The sequence below is a fragment of the Mus caroli genome, chromosome 12 (genome assembly GCF_900094665.2).
Source record: "Mus caroli chromosome 12, CAROLI_EIJ_v1.1, whole genome shotgun sequence".
Classification (NCBI taxonomy): domain Eukaryota; kingdom Metazoa; phylum Chordata; class Mammalia; order Rodentia; family Muridae; genus Mus; species Mus caroli.
Window position 1 is genome coordinate 79210000 of NC_034581.1, and position 25950 is coordinate 79235949.

Sequence of the window (25950 nt, forward strand, 5' to 3'; positions counted from 1 at the left end):
ACTTTCCAGTTAGCCCAGATGTCTGTCTTATATGGAAACTCAAAAATATGGCCTCAATCAAAGTGGCTCTTGAGAGCGGTGTGTTCCCGGGACTCTGGCAGGACACTGAAGAGACTCCAGGCTGGGGCCTTCACTAACTCCCAAGGGGTCAGAAAGCCAGGGGTTGGCCTAAATCCCAGAGGTCACTAGGGGACATTATGTATCCCTCAGTCTGAGGGAGGAGAGCCCCAGTGGGTCTAGAACGACTTCTGAAGCCATCTTCTTGAGGAATGTGTCTTGGGGCTCTGAAATCCTTCTGGAAGAAAAGAGAATTGTCTATGCCATTGGAGTTGAGCCTTCAAGGAGGCCCTTTCGCTATTAGAAACAGTGGCGTTCTAGTGACTAAATTCAACAGCTAGACTCACAACCTTGCAAGACCAATATGACCTGGGGGGAGGCCATGAAGTCACGGGATCCTAGGCTGGCCATTCTCTTGCTCCCACCATGACTTGATTCTGCTGGGGAAGAGGACGTTTTGCCCAAGGAGACACAGCTCCATTTGATCAGAGGAGAAATAAAAAGCAAAGCCATTCAGGCTGAGAACGTTCTAGAATCCAGAAGTTCTGCTTTTCTTGCCAAACAGCCCCCAAACTCATCCAGCAGCTTCTTTTGTCCTCCAGTGCTCACACAGTAGCTCATTTGTCATGCCTACTTAAAGAAACACCCCTGCCAGCCGCAGGGTAAGGCACGGAGTTAGATGTCCTGGCAAACTGTCAACACAAACAAGGTTCCCTTATGTCTTGCCCCTTCCCCGTCCAGTGCTCGGCTACACTTTCATGTGTCTGACATGTTTATGTTGCCCTGGTCTTTTGTTATTTCTTTCTCAGTATGCTGGAACGTTTGCCATTCTAGGGTCTGCACCCTGGTGCCCAGCTTGCTGAGCTGTGCCAAGCACTGAGGCTACAAGGTTGGGCACAGCAGAGAGTGAGGGAAAGAGCTGAGTTTTAAGTGTGCACATGGAGAGGTTCATTCTGTGCTCTGCACTAAAGCATACACAAAGCACCTCCATTTACACGTAATGCAATTCATCCAAAGAGCTTCTCCCATGCCCACTGTGGCTGAAGTTCAGGCCCTGGCTCGTTGGGATGAGATGGCCAGCTCCATTGGGATCAGGGTCCTTGGTCAACCCGTGGGATAAGCTCATAAGACTGGCACGCAGCCCACACCATGGAATGCGGGCCTTCCCACCCATTCCCACCTTCCAAGTGAGGGCATCCTTCAGAAGTGGTTCCGTGGTCACTGAGCACACCAGCCCCTGCTGAGAGGAGCAGACTGAGGCCCCTTCAGTAACCACAGAAATCCCCACAGCCTGCATCTCTGCATCCTGACCATGCAGAGTCCTATGCTCCTGCTTAAATCCCACAACCAGTAAATGGGATATTTAAGTGATGTATATGGGGCCCAGAGAGGTGGCTCAGCAGTAGATGCTTGCTGTCAAGCCCTGATGACCTGTGTTCAATCTCCACAACTCACACTGTGGAAGGAGAGAGCCAACTCCTGTAAGTTATCCTCTGACCTACACACACACACACACACACACACACACACACACACAAAATAAATAAATAAATAAATAATCAATCAATCAATCAATCAATCCAAGGCAGCTTTGTATTTTCTTTCTCTCTGATATCATCTGGCAGATCTCCTTCATTAACTTCACTGTCCAGTTGAAGAACAGGAACTAACCTCAAGAACCCAGCCCTAGGTTTCCCCATCTCCATCAGGGACCTACATGCCATGTCAAGGGCTCAGGGTCATGCATCACAGCCGAACCTCAGATACCTGGGGTTTGCAGACTCGCCCAAAGGATGGCTCTGAGAGCAGCCTGGCCCTCAGCTGTGATGGAAGCAGGATTCTGGAGAGGATCCTTCTAGAATCCTGTTTGCCTGCCACAGTTGTTGGCAGCTGGGCCCACTTTCCCCCTCCATTGTCTCTCGGACTTCAGAGGTAACATCATGGCACCGCTCTGGCCTCAAAACAAGCAGGAGCCTCAGAGGCCCCATCCCTGGAACTGCTTCTTAGATGAACACTTGATGCTCCTATCTAATACAATCCTGCTAGGCCAGGGGTCTCTGAGCAGCTCCGCACTGCGGCCAGCAGCAGCAGCAGCAGGTGTTAGCTGTCCCCAGCAGGGACAGCTGATACTGTACAGGAGCCATCTTATATGATGGACTTAGAATCCCTGCATGCCTCTCTCCAAGGACTAGTGCTCTCCTCTTGGTCTCACCTATAAATGCCATTTCCCTGGACTGCTAAATCCTTCCCTACTCCTTTGGCTGCCCTACCCCAATCATCCTTCATACATCATCCTTATGGTACCTCCTCCATGAAGCTCTCCCTGATTCACCAGCTTCAGCCAGTGCCCCCTACCCATCATCCCTTGTATGCAGCAGAAAAGCACCCTAAGTTTACAAGTTTATGAAGATGGCTCTGGTCACATGGAAGGATCCCATTCCCTAGTCTGGGTAAGAGTGGCCCAGGACCTGCGAGTGGCCTGGCTGTGCTGTCTGTCCCACACACTCCACACTGCTCTAAAGCCAGCCACAGCCCCTGAGGCTATAGGCTTGGAGGAGAGAGGCACTGCACATGCCTCATTCTCTGTGGTCCACTCAGGGCCTCACACCAAAAGTGTCTCAATTAGTAATAACACTTGTTGGCTGGCTGAACCCAATAATGGGTATAGAAGTCCCAAGAACTGGCTTGTGAGAAAACAAGAAAAGTGGTGCACATTCACACACACACACACACACACACACACATACACACACACACACACACACACACACACACACACACACACACTGTCCCTGAGTAAACTCATTTGTTTCTCCCAAGGTCAGTTGGTCCCTTTTCCCTTTCTTCAGGAGATGACATCATTATCACCACCACCACCATCACCATCATCATCATCAATACACAGCCACCCTTCCCCCTCAGTATCCATGGGAGATCGATTCCTAAACTCTCGCAGATACCAAATTTTGCCGCTGCTCAAGCCTCTTATACAAAAATGGTGTAGCATATAGCCTTTACATAGTCTCTCATGTAGCTTAAATCATTTCTAGGTTGATTATAATATTTAATGCAATGTCAATGATGAGCAAATTAGCATTATGTCCTGTTTAGGGACTGTGACAAGAAGAGAGTCTTGTGTGTGTTCAGTACAGACACACACAAGCTATCCAGTAAGCAAGGTGTAAGGTTATTAAGGCTCACTTGGCTACAGTAGAGAGCTAACGATCCCAGAATGGTGAGGGGAACCAAAGCACGTGGCACATAGTAGGCACTTCATTCTGTGTGGGCTCAGCATCAGACTTTCCAGAAACAAATGCGAGGTTTGCTTGGTTGGGAACTAGGATTGTCCTTCAAATATGAGTTTTGAAATGAATTATATTCTTATTTTTGTGTGTGGGCATGTGTATGTGTGTGTGTGTGAGTATGAATGTGTCACTGTGGGTATGTGGAGGACACAGGGCAATGTGTGGTCAGCTCTTCCACCAGGTGGGACCCAGGGATTGAACTCCAGTTGTCAGCATAGGGGCGGGGGCCTTTACCTGCTGAGCCCTCTCTCTGGCTTTGTCTTTCAAGTATTTTCTACCTGAGATTGGTTGAATCTGCAGGTAGAGAACTGTGGGTACGGAGGGCCAGCTCTAACATGTACCATGTAGCCACAGCAACTCTGTGAGGCTGGCACTCTTATCCTTCTGTGCCAGTCGTCCCAGGAGAGGGGACCAAGGCAGAGAGGGAGGCGAACAGAGCAGATCTGGATCCTGGCATGGGTTGGACCCTAAAGCCTATGAGCTGAAAGGCACCCTCCGCTGCTTCACAGAGGCACACCGTACTGGGAGGCCATCAGCACTTAATTTTAGTGTGGAAAACGCAGTTCACAGCTCTACTGCTGCGTCTGACACTGGGAACAACCCTGACCCTCCTTCCTGCCTTTGGGCTCTGTTCCAGGCCCCCCACAAAACCAGCTCATAGAGCTGACTGCTGACAGGCAAGAATGCATGCCAGGTCCAGGCCCAGGAATGTGGGAGGCCTGGGGGGAAAGACAGGCTGGGTAGGCAGAAGCCATACTCACACGCAGGTACCTAGTCACCTCTCCCTGGCGGCAGACTGAGGCTTCTGGGAGCAGTGCGAATGGTTTTGTGCTTACTGAATCCTCAGTGCCAGGCACACAAGAGGCATCCAGCCAATATCTGCTGAATGGATAGATGACTGACTGACTGACTGACTGACTGACTGACTGGCTGTCTGTGTGCTGAGTGTTACCCAATCATCCAAAGTAGCTCAGTAGCAGAGCAGAGGTAGAGGAGGAGGAGGAGGAGGAGGAGGTCTGAGGAACTCAGAGAAAGAAGGGAGACATTCCAGTTCCTAGATGGAGGGGGTCCATCACAGTCTGGAATCCCCACAATATACTGCAAAACGGAGGTCCCCACACAGACTATCAGGTTGAACAGAGAGCCAGAGGCTGAGCAGACAGGTTGAACTGGCCAAGCTGTTGGGGAGGCTCCTTGAGGTACATCTGGAAATATTGCCTGTCCTTGGGAACCCTGGGTGGTGAGAGATGAAGATAGAATCCCCTCTAGCCCTCCATCCTGAAACCAGTACTCACCTGGTCTGGGTGGGCAGGGAGCACAGGAGGTCACCCCCCAGAAGGTCCCCACACTGCCACAGCAGTCCTCCTGAGAAGTCAGCTCCCCTAGGGGGTTAGCACACTGGAAAAGAGACCAGAGATGACTGTGACACCTGTTGTCCAGGCACCAAGGGTCCCAAGGCTCAACTCACAGAAAGCTAATATTCTTATGAGGTTAAATTCTAGGCTTCCTTAGACTGCAGGTACTAGTGATGGCTCTTCTACTAGGGGACTTCCATGGTCCCGTTCCATGTGACTGGCACTCACTGACAGGCACTGCACCCAGCTCAGGGAGGAGACCCAGTCTCTCTACATGTAGAACCCCTCTCTCTCTAGCTCAGGCTAGCCTTGAATGCACTATGTAGCCAAGGATTACATTGAGTTTCTGATCCTCCTGCCTCGGACTCCTACGCGGTGGGATTACAGGTGCACACCACCATGCCTGTTTTATAGGGTGCTGGGGATCAAACTGGGGGCCTTCTGCATACTAGGCAAGCCCTCTACCAACTGATCCACAGCCCCAGCCCACTAGGGACTTTTATGTTGCAGATTTTTCCATAGGGGAAATGGAGGCTCCTCCAGTCACGTTCCACAAGGGACAGTACAGACTGAGCAACCACAGCCGTTCCTGAAGTCTGAGGCAGAGACTCCCTTCTCACCTGTCCATTCACCGTGCTCAGGTAACACTGGCCCAGAAGTCCATAATGCCTAGACAGCACTGGTGGTGGCCGAGGGGCCTCTCCGGCCCGAGCAGGTATGCTGTTGCTGGCCCAGGGGCTGTGGCCTAGGCTGCCGTGGGGGCGACGAGGGGCTCTGGTCTCCACACTGTTGTCCTCCAGCACGGGGTCCAGCTCACCCCGGACCCGGGCCACCTGGTGAATCTGCACAGAGGCCTCAGGCGGGTGATGAATTTGCACCCTCACCAGCGAGGGGTTCACAGAGGCTGGGCAGAAGGGTTGGGATCAGAGCCAAGAAACAGGCTCCTAACCTCACTTCTGCCCTGTGAAGAGTGCCCACCACTGTCAGTCAGGCAGGCTCCAGACTGGGCGCCTCACCGAAAGCCCCCTTCCATTTCTTTGCCTGTTATTGTAACCAGAGCACTGCCCCACCTCCAACCCCAGGACAAGAAGAAGCGGTAACCCCTCCATCACGGAAATCTCTGCATCAAAGGCTGCACAGCTCTTCCTGATTCTGCCTCCTCCGTGACCCTGTGTAGCCCTGAGTGCCATGGGACCACATGCAACCCATGGGATACCTTAGGGTCAACCCACCACGCAGCCTTCACGGGCACTCTGGGCTCATGGGACCCAGCTCATCTCCTACAGAATCCTGTGTGTTTGGATCTTTGATTTGCCTTACAGAAGGCAAAGAAATGAAATGTGTGCTGAGTTCTACCCCTGCCCATTCCACCTCTACTGCCCAGGCTGGGGGTGGGGTGGGGGAGGCTCCATTTATTTGCTGTTTTGTCTTTCCCCACACAGGTTAAGGTCTCTCTCTCTCTCTCTCTCTCTCTCTCTCTCTCTCTCTCACACACACACACACACACACACACGGAGGAACTCCAGCAGAATTGAAGACAGAAATGATGTGGGGTATGAAATGGAAACCTGGCCTCATCCAGCACCTCCCAGGCTGGCTGCTGGCACTCACCGAGCTGGTTAGAGAGAGGCAGCGTGAAGGTGGATTGCTTCAAGGGACCTTCCAGCAGGACTCTGTGCCGGGAGCCTCGCCCTGCAGGTTCCCTGTCTGGCTGCGGGACAGGCAGATGGCAGAACTTCCCTGTGGAGTTGGCTGGACACCAGCACTCGTCCCGGCCAATGCAGCGGCCCCCATTCAGGCAGGGGATTTGGCAGAAATCTACAACAACACTCAAGGTGATTGGCAGCTGGTGACAGGCAAGCAGAGCAGTGGGACACCAAATTTGGGGGTCTTGGAGGGTGCCGTGTTCCCTTGAAATGCAGGGACTTTCTTTGAAGCCCTAGCATCTCTCCAGCCCACCACAAGGATCTAGGACATAGGCAGAGGCCATGGTTCTTCTCTATCAAGGCAACTTGGATTCAGAGGGGTTGTGTGACTTGCTTGGAATCACACAGCCAAACTGGGGACGGAGATAGGATAAGACTTTATTTACTCCCTGCTGTGATAGAAATATAGGGGACAAGAGGTTCCACACCAAGGAGTCCCTGAGATGTCAGCCACCCCTTCCCACTACCACCACCACCACCACCACACCAACACCATCTGTGCATAGGGGACTTACAGATACGGAAGCCAGACTTGGGGTCATGCCCATGGCCACCCTGACTGTACAAGGTGGTGGTGTCGCCCTTCTCACAGCTGTTGGCACAGCGTCCCCGGGCACAGGTCTGCTTGCAGATGGTGGGGGTGAAGACGACTTTGATTTTCTTGATTTTCTCGGTGAGGTTCAGCCCTGCAGAGAGAGAACTTGGGTCCTGGACGGAGCCACACATAACCCTGATCTCAGGGCCCTTAGGATGAGGGGTATGTCCTAGAGCATCTTCTAAGACCTGGACACCAGGTCTGTGGTCAGGGTAGGGCAATGGTCTCAAGAAGCATCCAGACGTGCCCCTTCATGCTTTGTGCACACTGACATGTCCTGCTGCAAGAGAGCGGCTCAAAATTACACTGGAAGTTCTCACGTATCTAACTGATTATTTTAGTTCACAGTTGGCCCGAGGCAGAGAGATATCCAGGGCACCCGTCGTTACATAGCCAAAAAGTGCAGAGCCAGGCTCTGAGCACAAGGGCGGAAAGTGGAAGGGCAGGGAGTGAAAGGGCAGGGAGCTCGAGCTGGCAGAGAGGGAGTTTCCCAGGGGAAATGGAGGTGAAAATAAGGTCTGAGGACCAGCTAGAATCAGGGTTGGGGGATCTAATCATCACCTTCATTTAGCAGGGTGTGGGGAAGCCGGCAAAACATCAAGGAGGAAATGAAGGCTGCAGGCATGACAGCGTGCATGGTAGTTTGTGTCCAGAAACGCCGGGGGTGGGGGTTCCTATAGGAGCTTGCAGAAAGCATAGTGTGGAAGTGTGTGGGTCAAGGAATTGAGGCCTCCAGCTGGATATGAAGGAAGAGAAGACCCGTAGAGATGACAGCGCAGGAGATGGCAGACAGTAATTAAGGTCCCTGGGTCTCAGTAGGAGCCATGTCCAGATGGATTAATTTGGGACCCTGGGATTTGGCACAAAGCAAGTGCACAAATACTGTCCATTGGTTGGTAGAAGAAGTGAGGGACAAGGTGACAGCCGAGTGCCCTAAGAGTGAAGGGGTGGGCAGAGGTGGGGCAAGAATGGGTCCGAGTTGGATGCTCTGCTCTCCCAGGTCCAGCCTTACCCCAGGGGGGTGAGAGATGGTTCACATGTGCTGCCTGTGGGCTGCTGTCTCTCAGCTCGAGTCCTGAAGGCAAAGCGTTGGATAGCAGCTGGCCATTGGCTCCAGTGGCCGGATACCGACGAACTGTCCTGGACGGCCCTGAGTGCTGCTGCAGGGGCCGGGGCTGGCTGAGGCGCCTGTGGAGATAACCACAGTCTGGAGTTTGCATCTCAGGAGCAGCATCTCTCTGGCTGCACTCGACCCAGCACTTGCTCTGGGAGGACACTCTCCATGAAGATTCCACCCCATACATGGCTGCCCCTTGTGCCCAGATAAAAGGACCAAGCGTGGCCAGTCTTCTATGGAGGAAGACCTAATCCTATTGAAGTATTCAGGAGAGCCAACCTCCCTGGGCCTCAGGACCTTTGACTGCAACATGAAGCCACATCAGATTGTCCTGTGTAGCCCTGACATTCTAGGAGTCTTTGAGAGACAACTTACGACCAGCCCAGCACTGAAACCATGGTGTGCGCCAGGTGTTATTTTTGTTCACTAGTACTGGGGATAAGTTACAGGAACACACATATGCTGGAGCACTAACAAGGACTCTATCACAACTGCAGCCCCAGCCTTACCTAAAACATTTTATTTTGAAGCTTTGCCCAGGCTGACCTCAAGTTCACTGTCCTCCTGCCTCAGCGCCCCCAGCGCTGGGATTACAGATATGCCTCATTATGCCTGGTCCTGCCACTTCTCCATATAACCCTTGATGTAAATTATTATGGGGAACTGATGAACAACAAATAAATATTCATAAATCACTCAGGGGCAGAGCCTAGATTCTATCTCCCGATTAATTAATATAAAATAATACAAGAACCCAAGACAACAACAATAATACAAGAGCCATATCCAAAGAGAAAAATGAATTCATCATCTTTCATTCCAACACAGTAAAACACTTCCAGCTGTTTTCCTTCAACCTTTGCTCGCATATACGACTTTATAAGATTATCATCAGCTATAGATGCAATTTAAATGTTTTCACTTAAGCTTACCCCCTATTTTATATAAATACACATTCATACAAGTACACATTTTATACAAATACACACAGGTTTGTCATTTTCCTGTCCCGAGCAGTTGAGTCGAATCACCACTCAGAGACAGGCTTCTATTGCATTTTAGATTATCGTTTTTCACTGTGCAAAGTCTCACACGTGTGATGCATTTTCTCCTGTTAAGATATTCCCTTAGGGCCAATGAGATGGCTCAGTGGCTAGAGGCACTCACCACCAAGCCTGACCACCTAAGTTTGATCCCTGGAACACATACTGCAGGAGAGAACAGACTCCTCGCTCGTCCTCTGACCGCCACAAGCATGCCACACCCCCACACAAATAAAGAATTAACTGTAAAAAAAAAAAATTATTCCTTTGGGGGATTCATTGCTCTGTTCTTTATGTTTGATATTTTATGTGTGTTTATGGGTGTGCACAATTGTGTGCAGTTGCATGTGCACATCTGTGCAAATGTGTGTGGAGGTCAGAGTTTGTCACTGAGTGTCTTTCTCACCTACTCCCCACCTTACTTTTTTGAGATAGTTCTCTGGCTGAACCTAGAGCTTATCATTTGTGTTAGCATGGCTGGCCAGGAAGCCCAATGTAGCATGCAGAGCCCAAACTCAGTAATGTAGTTGGTGTGAGGAGGAGGAGGAGGGGGAGGAGGGGCAGAGGGAGGAGGGGGAGGAGGAGACCCAAGACAGAGATCTTCCATCTCCACCTCGGAAAAGCTGGAACTCTAGAGCCAGGGGTGTGACCCCACACCTGTATTTTGTTCTGCTTTGTTCTGCTTTGTTCTGCTTTGTTTTGTTTTGTTTTGTTTTGTTTTGACATGATGCTTGGAACTGAACTCGGCTTCTCTTGCTTGCGTAGTAAAGCATTTCAGCAAGCAAACCATTGCCCCGGCCCTGAAAGTTCTTAACCAGAACTTTATATGTTTGAAAAGCTTTTTAATAATAAACATTTTGAAAACAGCTATGACATTAGGATTAACTCAATTCCACAGGCTACCAGGACTGTATCAAAGATTGCAAACATCTTCAGCTCTAATATATTTTTGTGATATTGTTTTCTGAAGGGGTCACATCAAAACATTTAAGTGTCACAGTGTATACATTTATCAGGTATTACGTTGAACCCCATTCATTTATACAATTTTATGGGTTTTTTTATTAGTTAAAATTTAAGGGGACTGGAGAGATGGCTCAGTGGTTAAGAGCACTGGCTGCAGGGTGGGAGGAAACCCAAGGAGCCCCACCCTCTCAGAGGAGAAGGGGAGTGGGGTGGAGGGAGGGACTCTGTGAGGGGGGATCGGGAATGGGGCAGTGTTTGGGATGTAAACAAAGAAACAAACAAAAGCACTGACTGCTCTTCCAGAGGATCTGAGTTCAATTCCCAGCACCCACAACTCTGGTGGCTCACAACTATCTACGATGGGATCCGATGCCTTTTTCTGGCTGGTGCTGTTTTCTGTCATGCAAGCATACATGCAAACAGAGTGCTCATATAAATAAATAAATAAATCTTAAAAATGTTAAAGTGGGTTTAAAACTTAATAAAGTACAAAAATATATCATACAGAGCACACACACTCATTAGTGTAGCTTATAATTGTAATTAATGTTGTCATATCATTGTTATTGAGAGTCTGATATGTAGCTCAGGCTAGTCCCATAATTCTACTTTTCCTTTTAAGAGCTGGGGTTATAGACATACACCCCCTGTTACTCCTGGCCTTATTGCTAGATTTTGTAATGTGTTAATTGAACAAGCATAATAAAGATGCTTCAATGTTGCTTTTCTCTCCTTTCTAAATTTTAATTTTTAAAAAGGATTATTTTTTGCATGTGTATGTGTGTGGCTATGTTTGACTATGTTTCGTGGGAGTACAATTGCCTGCTAAGACCAGAGGTATCACATCCCCCAGAGCTGAGGTTAGAGATGACTGTAAGCCACCTGTAGGTGCTGGGAACGGAACTTGGGTCCTCTGTAAGAACAGTATGTGCGCTTAACAGCTTGGCCATTTCTCCAACCCTCGCTTCTTAAAAATACTTGATGTTGGAATTTTGTTCATGGCTGTATTTATAGCTTGTCCTTTGACAACTGCTTGACTTGTTTATCTCATAAACTTGAAGAGATCCTCTACATGTTTGTTATTAGACTGCCTCTATTGTAAATACTCCAGCGTTCTGACAGTGGTATGAGCCGCTGTATACACAACAACATCTGGACCATGGTGGGTGTGAGGACATGTGAACATGGAAGTTAAAAGGGGATAAAGACTCACCCAACATTATACAACAGTTAAACCAACACACTGGGATTCCAGATAGACCACCCTGACTCCAAAGCCTGTGTTTTGGGTCAGCCCAGACCCCAGGGGAAGTTAGCCTGGGATCCTCTGCTTAGACTTCAGGCATACTATACTTGGGTCCTACTCCTTACCTCCCCACTGGAGTCTGTGCCCTAACAGGATATAGTCTGGGACTCTTGCCCCCTCCTACTCCTGAGCTGTTGGTTCTGTGTGCCCAAGCCATGAACACTCTGCTGACTGAAGCTAGATTTGGGCAGTGTCAGAGCCTGGTTATCTCATCAACCCCAGGACCTCCCCCAGGACCTGCCCCAGCCACTATGTCATAAGCCTTGGCTCCTGGAAATCTCAAGGCGGCTCCTTCTAGAACCATCGGCAGCAAACTCTCTTCCCATTTTCCAAGTTTGGGGGTTGGCATAGGAGATGTCTTGTTAGCCGGGCGGAAGTTCTACACATGATAACGATCCAGGATTGAAGACCCACACCTCAGTCCCCCTCCTCTCAGGAGGAGCCTAGAGTATAATCTTCTCCATTGAAAGCAAACTCCTTCCAATGTTTCCAAGAGAGTTGTGGGCAAGCTGGTGTATGCTTATAAGCTCCAAACATCTTCAGGGCCAGCTGAATTACTTCTCAGAGAAGAACACTGGGCAGCCAAGCCTGCCTCCCCTAGTTGTAGAGAGGAGCTGGCTGCTTAGACAAGAGAGGAAGGGGCTTGAATCAGAAGGAATCAAATTTGGCCTCCTCCCAGCCGTGTCGCCGAGAGGTATGCCTCAGCCCCTCTGAGTCGCATCATCCTCATCAGCAAGACAGACAGGGTCAGGAATATCTACTTCACTGAGCGTTGGAGAGGCCTGGGAGAACAGATGAACTTACTAACTATTTTCCTAAATCAAGTGAGTGCTCACAAGACAAAAAGTATGTCAGGATTTTCAAAGTGCATGAAGAAAGAGACAGAACAGGGTTAGCTACAATTTGGATTAAATAGCATCTCCACAGGACCCCACACCCAACCCAAGGAGAAAATAATGATGGAGTTACTTAAAATTCTTCTCCATCTAAAAGGAAGAAGAAGAAAAAATGTATGCTGTCCAAGCATCCCTATACATAAAGGGCCAAGGGTCCAATCTGTTGTAACACATTGTTTTTTAACATTCAGAGGCCCTCTCCTGAACCCAATTCATTGTCATCCACTCACGTGACAGAGCCAGTTAAATGACAAAAAAACCATAAGGTCTGCTTACTGAAAGGCTTACAGCAAAGTAGGTAATGAAGCCCGTAGCTCAACAATGAGAGCACAGGCATTCACTGCTCTGCTCTCCTGTACCCTAGGGAGCCCTCAGACTGCTGGGAGGGAAGACAGTTTGAAGGGTGACAGCCTCGTAGCTCACCTGTGGCCTCATGGCTGGAGCTACAGACATCTGGGCTGAGATGGAGACTAAGAACTGAGAGTTTGTCCCAGCCACCCAGCCTTGCTAACTGTGCTTGTCCTTAAACACACCACAACTTGAGTATTGCTGTGTGTGTTGCCTTAGTCTCTGGATATGAGACATGAAGACAAGGCCTAGCACCGTCTTTGATCCAGTGCCACCCTCAAGGACAACTGAATGTGGCCTTAGTGGGAAGGTGATCGTCAGAGACAACAGCCCCAGGGGAGAAGGGGATCTGCTAACACAAGAAAGACTTTTGTGTCCGCTATAAACAGAAGTTTCTAAACTTCTTAGACGTGAGGATGGCATTTGCTATCTCCCTGGAGTTGTTCCAAGCAAGTCTTAGTAATGCTACAATGAACCAGAGCTGGTATCTCTGGACTTCATGATTTCGTGGATCAGTCAAGTTTGAATGAACTTGGGAGACCCACGTAAAGTCTCCTCCAGCTTTCTATTTAAGTGGTGTGGTGACTCATTTTTAAAAATCTTTATCTATTTTATTTTAGTGTATATACATGAGCCTGTGTGAGTTTATGTCTGCCTGCAAAGGCCAGAGGGCATTGGATCATCTGGAACTGGAGTTATAGGTGGCTGTGAGCCACCTAAATGTATGTTCTGGAAATCGAATGCAGTCTTCTGCAAGAGTAGTAAGTGGTTTTGGAGGCTTGAATATGCTTGGCCTATGGGAAGTAGCACTATTAGGAAGTTTGGCCTTGCTGGATGAGGCGTGGCCTTGTTGGAGGAAGTGTGTCACTGTACAGGCAGGCTTTGAGGACTCCCATGCTCAGGTTCTGCTCAGTGCAGAAGAGAGACCTCCTCCTGGCCGTCAGCAGAAGACAGTCTCCCTCTGCCTGTTTTCAGATCAAGCTGTAGAGTTCTGAACTCCTTCTCCAGCACCATGTTTCTACCTTCATGCTGCCATGCTTCCCGCCATGATGATAATGAACTGAATCTCTGAAACTGTAAGCCAGCCCCAATTAAATGTTTGCCTTTATAAGAGTTGCTGCAGTCATGTGTCTCTTCCTAGCAATGAAAACCTTAACTAAGACAGTGTTCTTAGCTTCTCTGCAATCTCTCTCCAGCCTCGGCGATAGTTAATCTTTATGGCTCAACTGATTGGATTAAAAACACCTTGAGGGAGTTCCAGAGATGATTAGACGCTGAGAGCTCCTACCTAATAACCACGGGCTCCTAATGTGAGCATTCTTGGAGGGGTGAAAGGTGGGGCAGGGGGCTGTAAGCTGGTGGGGTTATTTCCCATGAACTACAGCTTGTCGTGGTTTCTTTCCCTTGACTCTCTCATCTTGGTTTCCTGTCCACCATAAAGAAGCTGCACACCCACTGCCATAATGTTCTGCTTAATAACTATAGCCCAGAATCATGAAGACCAGCGACTGTGGGTGCATTCCCTGAAACTGTGAGCAAAAATGCAGTTCCTCTTGTATGTCACTTCTGTCCAGTATTTGGAAACCAGCAACAACAACAGCAAACTATCAGCTAGCATGGACAGATATGATGCTAACGCACACATGAATAGGTACTGATCACTACCACCAGAACTTCATAAAGAAAAGACCTTTGATTCCAAAAATAAATGTTTGAATAGGTTTATTTTCTTTATCATTTCGCTGGCCGTGAAAAGTCTGTCACAGGCCAGTACCAGGAGGGACCACTGGATTAGCCAAGAGAAACCTCTGACTTCTGATACCAGGACATTATCAATAAGCTAAGGGAGAAAAATACTCCCACATCAGATAGCTGCGGCTGCAGCCTTGTTACAAGGTGGCCATTTGGTTAAATGTGCAGAGCGTCTCCACCCCTGTCTCCTACCCAAGGCTTTCAAACAAGGATGTGAAGATTAGGAGCCCTGTGATCTACCCCAGCCAGATTCACTCTCCTCCGGAGGCTCAGCTCTCTCCAGTTTATATGCATAGCCACGTTTGAGCTTACAGGGACTGTTTTATTTGAAAAGAGTCTTCCATGAAGAACATTTAAATATCGATAAACGACACACAGAACAGTTATGGGTGACAATGCTGTGTATCCAGCACAGAACCTCGCCTTATCTGTTCTTCTTTAAAATGAGAGCAGGAAGTTGCATAATAACATGGGTATTATACTTTCAGTGAGAATAAACTCTCACCGGGCATGATAACGCACACCTTTAATCCCACTGCAAAGGCTGTGAATCTAGGTGGATTCTAGGCTAGCCAAGGCCACAGAGTAAGACTTTGTGTCAAAAAATTCTTCTCACTCCGGGCAGTGGTGGTGCACGCCTTTAATCCCAGCACTCGGGAGGCAGAGGCAGGCAGATTTTTGAGTTAGAGGCCAGCCTGGTCTACAGAGTGAGTTCCAGGACAGCCACGACTACACAGAGAAACCCTGTCTCGAAAAAACAAAACCAAACAAAAAATTCTTCTCCTTGCTGGTCTGGAAGGATCTGTAAACAGCAGGTATGAGAGTATCTGTATACATGCAACTGTGCTTACCTTTACATGTGTGTGCATGTGTGTGTGTGTGCATGTGTGTGTGTTCTTAAACACCACATTATGCCATTATGTGTGTGTGTGTGTATTCTTAAACACCACATTATGCCATTATGCATTGTGTAGTTTGTTTGTTTGTTTATTATTTTGGTACAGGGTTTCTCTGTGTAGCCCAGGTTGTCCTGAACTCACTCTGTAGAACAGGCTGGCCTTAAACTTAGAAATCCACCTGCCTCTGCCTCCCAAGTGCTGGGATTAAAGGAGTCCACCATGACTGTCAGCTCATGTATTTATTTTTAATAAAACTATATATTTATTCTTGCCAGAGTTTTATAACTTTATATATTATATTAATATATTACATGTTATATTATGCTTAAAATATATGATATATAGTATATTGATATATAATAATATATGTTATATAATGATATATAAAATGTATATACTTACACATTTTATAAATAAAGCAATCAAGGCTCAGCAAAGGTGTGGTAAGTGTATGGAAATGTCCAGAACCCAAAATGGACTTTGAGGATGACAGAGTCACAAGGGTTCAGATGCAAAGACGGCCTTATCTCCTGGAAAGACTCCAGAGAGTCTCAGGGGCGAAAAAGTGATGTCTGAACCTTTGCTTAGAGGATGGATGGAGACATAGGTTTTCAAGATACTTACGTCATGAACATGGAAAGACCAGGAGAGGAGACAGCATAAAGGGATGGGGAGAGCGGAAACGCAAAACACACAGAAGCAGGAGAGACCGAAGGACAGCAATGGTGGGGAACGATTTTGTTTTTGTTTGTTTGTTTGTTTGTCAGCCTAACACAAGCTAGACTCATTTGGAAAGAGGAAACCTCAACTGAGAAAAATGCCTCCAGCAGATTGGCCTGTAGTCAGAATGTAGGCAAGTCTGTGAGGCGTTTTCTTGATTACAGGTTAGTGTGTGGGAGGGCCTGGCTCACTGGAGGTAGTGCCACCCTTGGGACCCTGGGTCGGATAAGAAAGCTGGCTGAGCAATCCACAGACAGCAAGCCAGTAAGAAGCGTTCCCCTTGGACTCTGCTTCAGTCTCCCGCCCCAGGTTCCTGCCTTGTGTTCCTGATTAAAAAAATTATGGAAGAGACACATGGAAGTGGGATGCACAGCCATGTTTAATGAGTATGGTTCTGAAAATCGAAGAACAGAGAGGTCACAGGGAGGAAGCCATGGCCATTTAGTACCTAGCATGTGGCAGGCACCCTGCGAGGTGTCTAATACCACTCCTCACTTAATCCAGCAACTCTGTGATCAAAACCCTCTGCTGGGCCCGAACCACCTTGAATAAAATGAAAAGACAGACAAGCGATCACGGAAATGCATGCAATGATGTCACGGACAAAAGAGAAATGATCACATTATCTAAAAACAGGATGGGCCGGCAGTTCTGACAGAAAACCCACAAAAGAGTCCAACGAAAAGCTCAGAGGAGGGGAAGAGGCCCAGGTGCACAGCCTTTGTTCTCAGAAGAGGTGCGCATGAAAACCGACCCTGCAACTGCATGTTTTAATCCACCCAAGTTTAATTACGTATGTGTTGTCGAGGCTGCAGAAACAGTCACTCTCAGCTGTTGCTGGCAAGGAGCTGAGCTGACAGAGCTCAGTACCTGGTGGTGCAGGAAGGCTTTGAGCCTGAGGGCCCACCTCTGAGTCTGATCTGCAAATAAACCTGCTTTGGGGGTACTGCTGCTCTCCTACCCCTAATGGGGACTGGCGCTTCCCCTTAGGTGCAAAGGTGGTGACCAATCACTTAAACCTGTGACTTCCTGGGTCCTATATTTGGCCAATGGGAACTTCCTGAGACGTCTCCTCACCACCATGACTACAAGGTTGATGTCCCCGACGGGAGGCCACAGCCCCCCTTTCTCAAGGTAGGACAGTTTCAAAAATTCCATTCTCAGTCAACTCAAAGCTTGATTTCCTGGGGATTCTGTCCTTGGCTAGCTGTTTTGGCTGTTCCACTCTGCCTCCCTCTCTTTGCTTCTTCACCTCTCAAGGACCTGTCTGTCCCAAAACACGTGTTCATATCCAAAATGATGCATATATAAGGCTCCTCAGAGCAGCCCTGTTTTGAATTAGCAAAATATTCTGTTCAGAATAGGATCAACAGAGCAGCCTCCAGCAGAGGAGTGGTTAAATAAACTACAGATGGCCACGGGATGGAGTCAGGTGTCCTCACAGCTCTTTTCTATCAGGAAGGAACACTCTCCAAGACATATTGAAATGTGGAAACACGACAGCCCTAAATCCAGCCTCCTGGCTGTTCTGTATAAGCTGTGACCCAACAATGGTCTTTACATTTTTAAATGGCTGGAAAAATAGTTAAAAGTCTGTTTCTGGACATGAGAAAATGATATAAAATTCAAATGTAACTTTCCGTAAATAAAGCCTCCTGGAGCACAGCCACTCACTGGCTAAGGCTGGTTTGGCTCTTCAGCGGCCCAGTGAGTAGGCAGAAGCCATATGTCACAGGAAGCTGAAAATATTTACCATGTGGCCTTTTATGGAAGAAGTTTGCTGACTCCTGGTATAAAGGGCATGTAAAGTTATAAAAATACTGGAAATGTGGATCATTGTGTGCATGTTCATAAAGAAACCTTAGACGGAATCCCTGGGAAGTTAATAATGCTGGTTGCTTACATGGGAGGGGCGGGGAGTAGGAAGTGGGACCTCGGGTCACCTGGTAGAAAGATGTAATGAACACTTTACTAGGTGCAGGCCCTGGAGCAGTAATACACACAGTACACATCCTCTCATGTAGACCTCTCTATAACCTGGTCCCCAACTTCTACACACAATCCCCATTTTATAATTGAAAACAAACAAACCAGAATGTATGGAAGGTTTGCGCCCTGTGGAAGGTTGCAGAACTCATGATACACAGAGGCCAGGTTACCAAACCAGGCTCACCTCATCCTAAATCCCCTCTCCTTTGCCAATCATTTCCATTTGACAGATGAGGACACTGAGGCTTCGAGAGATGAAGAATAGGTTTGGATCCATATTCTAGGGGCCCCTTACAACCTCCTTTATGCATTCAGGAGGCATAAAGCATTGTGCAGGAAGCATTGTGGAGCTGGAGAGATGATTCAGTGTCAAAATCTCATGCTGCTCTGTCAGAGGACTAGAGCTCTGTCCTAATAGCATCATACCAGGCAGCTCACACCTACATGTCACCCCAGCTCCAGGGAATCCACACACTCCTCTGGCCTTCTTGGGCACCAGCATACATGTGCATATATATACACAGTCACACACACACACACACACACACACACACACACACACCAAATAAATTTATTTTTAAAGAAGCAGTTTTGCATGCCTGTCACTGGTTGGGTACTGGGTCTTTCCCTCTCAGATTCCCTGGAAACTGTGCCAAGTGATCAGCACCCAGCATAGGTAAGGAGGCCCAGGAGGAGTCAATGTTAGTTTGGAGGCACTCGTAGGAGGAGGAGGAGAGAGGGAAGATAGAAGGCTTTGGCTGTGGTCTAGGCTAGGAAGGACCAAGATGGGAACAAGAAAGAAGGTAGGGGTTCCAGAGATATCTCAGAAGTGGAGATATAGAAAATTCCCAGCAAAGGCTTGGACAAAGCAGTGTCTGGGATGTTAGTGTCCAGGAACCCAGATTTCTCTTGTCGTTCTGTGTTTTGAAGCAGAGACCCATGGATCCCAGAGAAGCATGCATCACAGGCTGGCCTTGAGCTTCTTGTGCTACTGAGGATAGTCCTCTCATGTAGGCCTCTCTCTGCTGATTCTCCAGTCTCTAGCTCTCAAATGCTGGGATCACAGACTGGGAACCCAAGAGAAGTAGGTAGTGGGCTCCGCTTGCAGCATGATGTGTTCAGTGTCTCAAGCTGACTTCCAGGGCATATAAACGGCCAGATTCAGGCCACTCAGTGCAGTAGTCACAGTGGAGGGCATCCTGGGGGTGCAGGAGAGAGAAGATAGACTGGGGGGCCCCTGCTGAGCTCAGGCACAACTCTGTTAGCACCTCCTGACTTACAAGGAAAATCTGCTAATGAAGAGCATGGCCTCAGCTTTAAGTGGCATTCTATAAATCCTCCAGCCTCCGGCGCCTGCTGCTACTTGTCTGCCAGTGCACGACCGAACAAATGAACAAGCAATAAACTAATATTAGTGGAAAAATGTGGCAACAGATTGTCACACTTCACTCAACAGTTGGCTCTTTCCATAGGGGTGTGTGTGTGTGCGTGCACGCACGTGCGCATGCGTGCGCAAACTTAAAGCTGGATGGATTTGGACTTTTTTCTTTTTCATAGACATACAAGCAATCGTCATAGTTTCTGCTAATAAAACTGTTTCCAGCTAATTCCAGTCACAAGACTAACTGTACTGATGGCTCAGGGTATTCCTCGAGACTTCCACACACTTTGACACCTAAACATGTCGAGAAACGTAAGATTGAGGAAAGAGAAAAAGAAAGGCAGAGTGACAGGGAGCATGGCCTAACATCGTTTTAACCAAGCAGTCTACAAGCTTGCAGATCAAGCGCTCAGCATGCTGACCGCCTCTGTTCTCTTCTGCTGCCTGGAAACCAGACTTATTCCTGGGGTGCCTCAAGGCAGAGGTGGGAGGAAAGGGTAACCCAAGGGACTCTCCAATGCCCAGGAAATGTCCCTCCCTCTCTATCCAGCAGGCCCAGGTGACAAACTTTTTGGGAAACTGACATTCCATTCTGCTTCTAAAGCACCTCCAAGAGCTTTCAGCTTTTTCTGGGCCCAGCAGGACCTCCCAGAGTGGAGCCAGCAACACAGGCTTCCCAGAAGCAGTTGATTCTTACCCTCTGTGTCAGACACAGACTTAACACATAACTGGGCACTCAGCTGCTGCCCTTAATTATTGATTACATTGAACTTCCAACTTCTTCATGGTCCCTCCAGCCCTCCACTGGAGTCATCTGCCCATCCCTGGAAGGGATTCATTTCTCAGCCAGAGTCATTATCATCTGGAAGACTTGGCAGGACATAAAGAACCTGGGTTTCATGAATTCATAACGCAATGCGGACAAGTGTCTTTATGATGCCCTTGGAAGGTACACAAGCCTGTCAGGCACTATGGAAAGCACACCTTGCCTACTGAGAGTTTGCAATCCAGCAGGCGACTTGTAAACCTGTTGCCACCGCAGAAGCTGCCGCATTTCCTTCAGGAGGTATGGTGATCAGAACGCAGACTGGATTTTTGCCCTGTTTATCCTGTAACTAGAACTGTTGGGATAGCGAACAACGCTAACACCTCCACAGAGCGCCCAAGTGACTCAGTCCTGCATGTGAGCCTTTCAGAAGAACCCAAGAGAAGAAAAGCAAAATGTCACAAGGGCCGGGAAACTCATGGCCAAGTAAGTTGTCCAAGCCAAATGTCCCAGGTCTCCTAAGCTGGCATGGTCCTAAGGCAGGAGCCAGCCATCGAGAGTTGTGGAATGCAAGCCGGAATAGGAAGTGGGAGGGGCAGAGAAGACAGTGAACACATAGGGACAAATACAGAATGCACTCATGGTGATGCTCAATAGGGAACAAGGATCATTGGGATGAGGGGAAACAGGAGTCATGCTAATAGCTAGCTAGAGGTCTGTCCCTCTATCAGGGGGGCAAAGAAAGGTCCTCCAGGAGCTTTGGTCTCTTTCTGGGTCCCACCAAGCTGTGCTGAGCTCGTCTCATCTGTTAATTCATTTAATCATCACTACAGTTAGGACCTCGATCTTTGGTTACAGATCTGGCCTAAGAAGCTTGGCGACTTGTCAATGAGGAGACAGGTAAAATCTGACAAGGAATGCTGAATGAACCCTTGGGCTCGAGCTGTAGAAGATCTTGTCTGGGCCTCATCTTACAGAACTCAGCAAAAAAAAAAACCGAGAAGCCTTGAAGCGGTGTTGTGTACGAACCCAGCCCTGGGAACTAATAAGGTTAGAGAGTGTCTCGTAAGAAGACATTCATGAGAAACTTCCCTTAGCTGCCCCTTCTGTCCACACTGCCCAGGAATGCTCCCTCCCTCTGATTGCTGAGAGCTCTTAGAAGATGGGCCTCAGTCCAAGCCATCCAGCATTCTGTGTTACTTCAAAGCAAAGAAGTGGAAGAGAGACAGGAGGATGAAGGGAAGGATAGAAGGCAAGCAGACTAAGCCTGAACAAGATCCTTGTCAGTTTATGCTTAAACATTACCCCCCCCACACACCTTTTTTTTTAGCATCCTCTCCTCTAACCGGCTTGAAAAATCCACCCAGGACACACAGACTGTATGGCAGAGGGCTGACTAGAGTCGGTTCACACTAGAGCTTACTTCGTTGGAGCTATCTTTTGGGAGATGAAACTGTGGCATGACTCCCTCTTAAGATGGGTTGCTATAGGGCAGATGAGTGGCCATCAAGGATCAAAGGTACAGACAGATGTGTTGTTAGGTACAGACAGATGTGTTGCTGGAGACCTGGTCAAGGCCTGTGCCTCCCTTGGCCACTGGAACAGGATATTTGCTTACGCTGAAAGATCACTGTTCTCTGATCCTGGAGCAGGAAGCCAGACAAGCTGAGATTGTCTGAGAGCATCTCTTCCTCTGGCTATCTGCTGTCCCAGGCTGGGTGGCTGAGAGGAGGTGGCACTCTCTGAGAGCCACGATTCTCCCTACAGAATCCATCTTGATCGAATACGGTGGTTCTCCCATAGCAAGTGTGGGTTTCCACAGTTGCATCGTCAGCTGCAACTAAAAGGATGGACCCTAGTCTGAAAATATTAAGTGGAAAACTCCAGAAACAACTCTTTTTTTTTTTTAAAGATTTATTTATTTATTAAATGTAAGTACACTGTAGCTGTCTTCAGACACTCCAGAAGAGGGCACCAGATCTCGTTACGGATGGTTGTAAGCCACCATGTGGTTGCTGGGATTTGAACTCTGGACCTTCGGAAGAGCAGTCGGGTGCTCTTACCCACTGAGCCATCTCACCAGCCCCCAGAAACAACTCTTAAGTTTTAGATGATGTACATTTCCAAGGACTGTGATGAACCTCTCGGCACGTTTTCTGTACTTGCTAGAGTGTGAGTTGTCCTTCTACCCAGTGTATATACCCTCTAGGTGCTGTCTTCCAGGGAGCCATTTAGTAGCTGTTTTGGTCATCAGATTACTCAGGGTGGTTACCACAGTGTTTAAATGATGCTTCACTTTCCTAATCCCGGTCATGGTGGGGGAAGAATATGTGCAGGCCATTCATAGGTGACAAAGAGAAGCCATAAAGATGGGGAGATGTCTTGGTCTGTAAAGTGCTTGCCCTGAATGTGAGCCCTAGATCAATCTCTCTGTGAAAAAAAGCCAGGGAAGGAAGGTGTGTGCGCCTGCAAGCCCAATACCGAGGACACAAAGACAGGAGAATCCCTGGGGCTTGCTGGCCAGCCAGCCTGATCAGAAGGGTGAGTCCCGTGTCCTAGTGAGAGACTCTGTCTCAAAAACCAAGGAGGATAGTCCCTGAGACGTCACAGCCAAGGTTGTCCGCACATACAAGCACACATATGTACATGTATGCCCCTTCCAACACATCCATATACAAAAATATAAAAAAGAGAAACCACAGCTGCTGAATGAAAGCGAACACTCTTGATTTAACAGTAAAAAAATAAAATAAAATAAATAAAGTCTTTGCTGAAGTTGCTAAGGTCTACCAAGCATCTATCCTTGAGACTACAAAGAGAAGAAAAATATCAGTATTCTTTTTGCTGTCACATCTCAGATTGCAAAAGGCATAGCCGTCTTTCCCCAAGGAAGGGGCCCTGGAAGGGTGCAGCCTCTCTGGTGACTCAGAGGACCCCACCTTGCCCTCGGATCCAAATTCCCTCAAGTTGCTGTGATGTAACCCAGGGCACATGGGTGGACAAGTGAAGCTGTGGTCAGAGTGGAGGCGCCAGCAGGAAAGCGCTGTGTGGGCAATCGGCTGGGAGCTCCAAAGGTTTTGATTTATAATCTTTGTTTTGCAAGGCTCGGGGATTTTTTCCCTTCAAGAAGCACTCAACTTCCTTGAATTTTAGACCTTTCACAAATATTTTCTTAGGAGGAAATGAGAAGAAGAAAAGCTCCCCCAAATGCCTGCCGCAGCTACTCACTTCCACCATGAATCACAAACACAAAACCACAGCTCGGTGGCTCACTAGGCATTTTCATAGTTCATCGCTGGGGATCATTTAGCAATGTCACTGTCATCTGCAGACAGACAAGTGGACCCATACAGGCATGCCTCTGGGTCCCGAAGGTCGACATCTTATAAAAGGACTTGCATACCACCCTGGACTCTAACTCATTCCTAGGAAATTATCCTGCTCAGTTTAGGCTGCTCTCCCTTAGGCACTCCCTTGAGGTGGCATTCACATGTGTGTGTGTGTGTGTGTGTGTGTGTGTGTGTGTCTGTGTGTCTGTGTGTGTGTGTGTCTGTGTCTCTGGGTGTGTGTGTCTGAGTGTGTGTCTTTGTGTCTGTGTCTGTGTGTGTGTCTGTATCTGTGTCTATCTCTGTCTGTCTGTCTGTATTTGTGTCTATCTGTGTCTGTCTGTGTATCTGTCTGTGATTGTCTGCCTGTGTGTGTGTGTCTGTCTGTCTGTCTGTCTGTGTCTGTTTATGTATAACTGATCCACTGTGGCTGGGTCAGCTGGGACACGGTACTGATCCCACCTGCGCGAGTGTCACCCGTAGAAACAAGTGTGTATTTTAGAACTGAGTACGGGTGTCTTACCCTAACACCACCAGACTTTGCTGAAGCAAGTTTTCACCTGGGAAGCGCTCGTTGGTTTTTCTGGCAGTGCCCAGTGAACGAACTGATGGCAGTTTTACAGATTGAGTAACTGGAAAAACTACTGGGCCCATAAATCAGAAACCTCCTCCACGCGCCTGGCAAGAGGTGAAATCTGATACAGCAGTGAGAGCCTTGAGCTCAGAAGGAGTCTGGGAAACCCCCACCAAGCAGTCTCCAGAGGCACCAACTCCCTGCCTCTGTCCAGTCAGGCCCTGGTCACACAGTACACCCCTAGGGCTTTGGCTGTCTTTCCTTCTCTCTTCCTTCCTTGCTCCTTAACCTCGCCCTTCCAAATGGAAATCCTGGAGGACTTCAGTCCACCAAGTGCAAGTGTGTTTTTCCATTAATGAGGGTCACCCTCAGTTTTCTCGCTGTAGACTGGCGGCCAGCTTGCTCGCAGGACACGGCTGCTCTGTGAGCTGGAGGGCTTATCTACCTTCCTGGGTCGCCCCAGAACACAAGGCCCTGGAGGCTTCTTCACCCTGGATATTACCCAATGGGGAGTTCCAGGAAGAGATCACCCTGGATATTACCCAATGGGGAGTTCCAGGAAGAGAGCAGAGAGCAGGAGGCCCCATGAGTGGAGGCCCCCTCTTCTCACAGCCTCACAGAGAAGCAGTGTAGGCTAGCCCCTGGTCCTGCAGCATGCTACTGTAGATCCTAGCAACTGCCTCTTGTCCCTTAAAAGGAGAAACGTTGTTACTGAGTTCTACTGCTCTCATTTCCCCCTCCCCTGCCCACACCTTGTAAACAGAGGTTTTTTTTTTTTTTATTAAACGGTCCCCACAGAGCTTTCCCCGCTGGAACTCAGATCCCAACAAGAAACCCTCCTCACTGTGGAATACTGCACCCAGAACCCTGTGGCTAAGCACTTTCTCCTGAGTCTGTCATCTTTCAACCCATAGCCCGGTGTGGTCAAGCATTAATGGAACCACTTATTATGCTGAGCCTCTGGGAAGTGGAAAAAAGTGCCTACCACATCCCACAGCTGGTGAGCAGAATCCTATGAAACCGTGCTCTGTCTGACTTACAAGCCTCACTCACAACCGCTGGGCTTTCTTGTGCCCAGGACTGGGTTAGATGGAACCCATAAAGCACCCAGCAACCTCGTTAGGACTCCAACAGAGAGTAGGTTAAAGCATCAGCCATCCTGCATTCAAAGACCCACAGGCTTAGTCTTGCTTAACCACAACCCTAAGGTTCAACCCTTATCCTAATGCCACACTGGAGACAAATGCCAACCTCCCGGTAACCACCACATCACAGTTAAACTGCAATAACATCACCCTAAGCACAGCCCTGGTCCTCCCAACCTTACCCTGAACACCCACCACAATAGGCAGAAATGTAGACCCTCTTAGTAAGGTGCAAGGAGCTCTGGGGACCCTCCTTACTCTTTGCTCCTGGAAGTTGTTGCCTCCCTTGTCCCCATTTACACTCCAAAGGCATTTAACCAGAAGACATTTGTACAACATCCACTTCCTAGCTATCATTAAGCTGCAGACTTTCATGCAAGGGTCTCAGGGAGGGTCAACTAGCACTGTAGCACTGTGTCTGAAACACAGTGGGGTGCAGAGAGTCGTGGTGGTGGTGGTGATCTGTAGCCTTCACCACTGAGCTGTAGGTTGTGGGCAGGTAGGAGGCCAATAGCTCAACTCAGCATTCATAAAGGGCTGGGCCTGGGGCTGAGGCTGGGGCTGGGGCTGGGGCTGGGGCTGGGCCTGGGGCTGGGGCTGGGGCTGGGCCTGGGGCTGGGGCTGGGGCTGGGCCAGGAGGAGTCCTTGTAGTTTGCATCTGAACTGTCTCCCTACAGTTTGAGGCTTGATCTCCGGGTTGGTGC

The 25950-nt window shown here is 48.6% G+C and overlaps 1 protein-coding gene across 1 annotated transcript in view; it reads right to left on the reverse strand.

Annotated features, from left to right (window-relative positions):
• Ltbp2 (latent transforming growth factor beta binding protein 2) overlaps positions 1-25950 on the reverse strand; it is a 94558-nt gene that overhangs the window by 40927 nt on the left and 27681 nt on the right. The window contains exons 4-8 of the mRNA XM_021178731.2: positions 8031-8206; positions 6939-7109; positions 6329-6535; positions 5338-5621; positions 4658-4760 (exon numbers count right to left, since the gene is read on the reverse strand). Of these exons, the coding sequence (XP_021034390.2) occupies positions 4658-4760; positions 5338-5621; positions 6329-6535; positions 6939-7109; positions 8031-8206 (941 nt within the window). The remainder of the gene's footprint in view (positions 1-4657; positions 4761-5337; positions 5622-6328; positions 6536-6938; positions 7110-8030; positions 8207-25950) is intronic.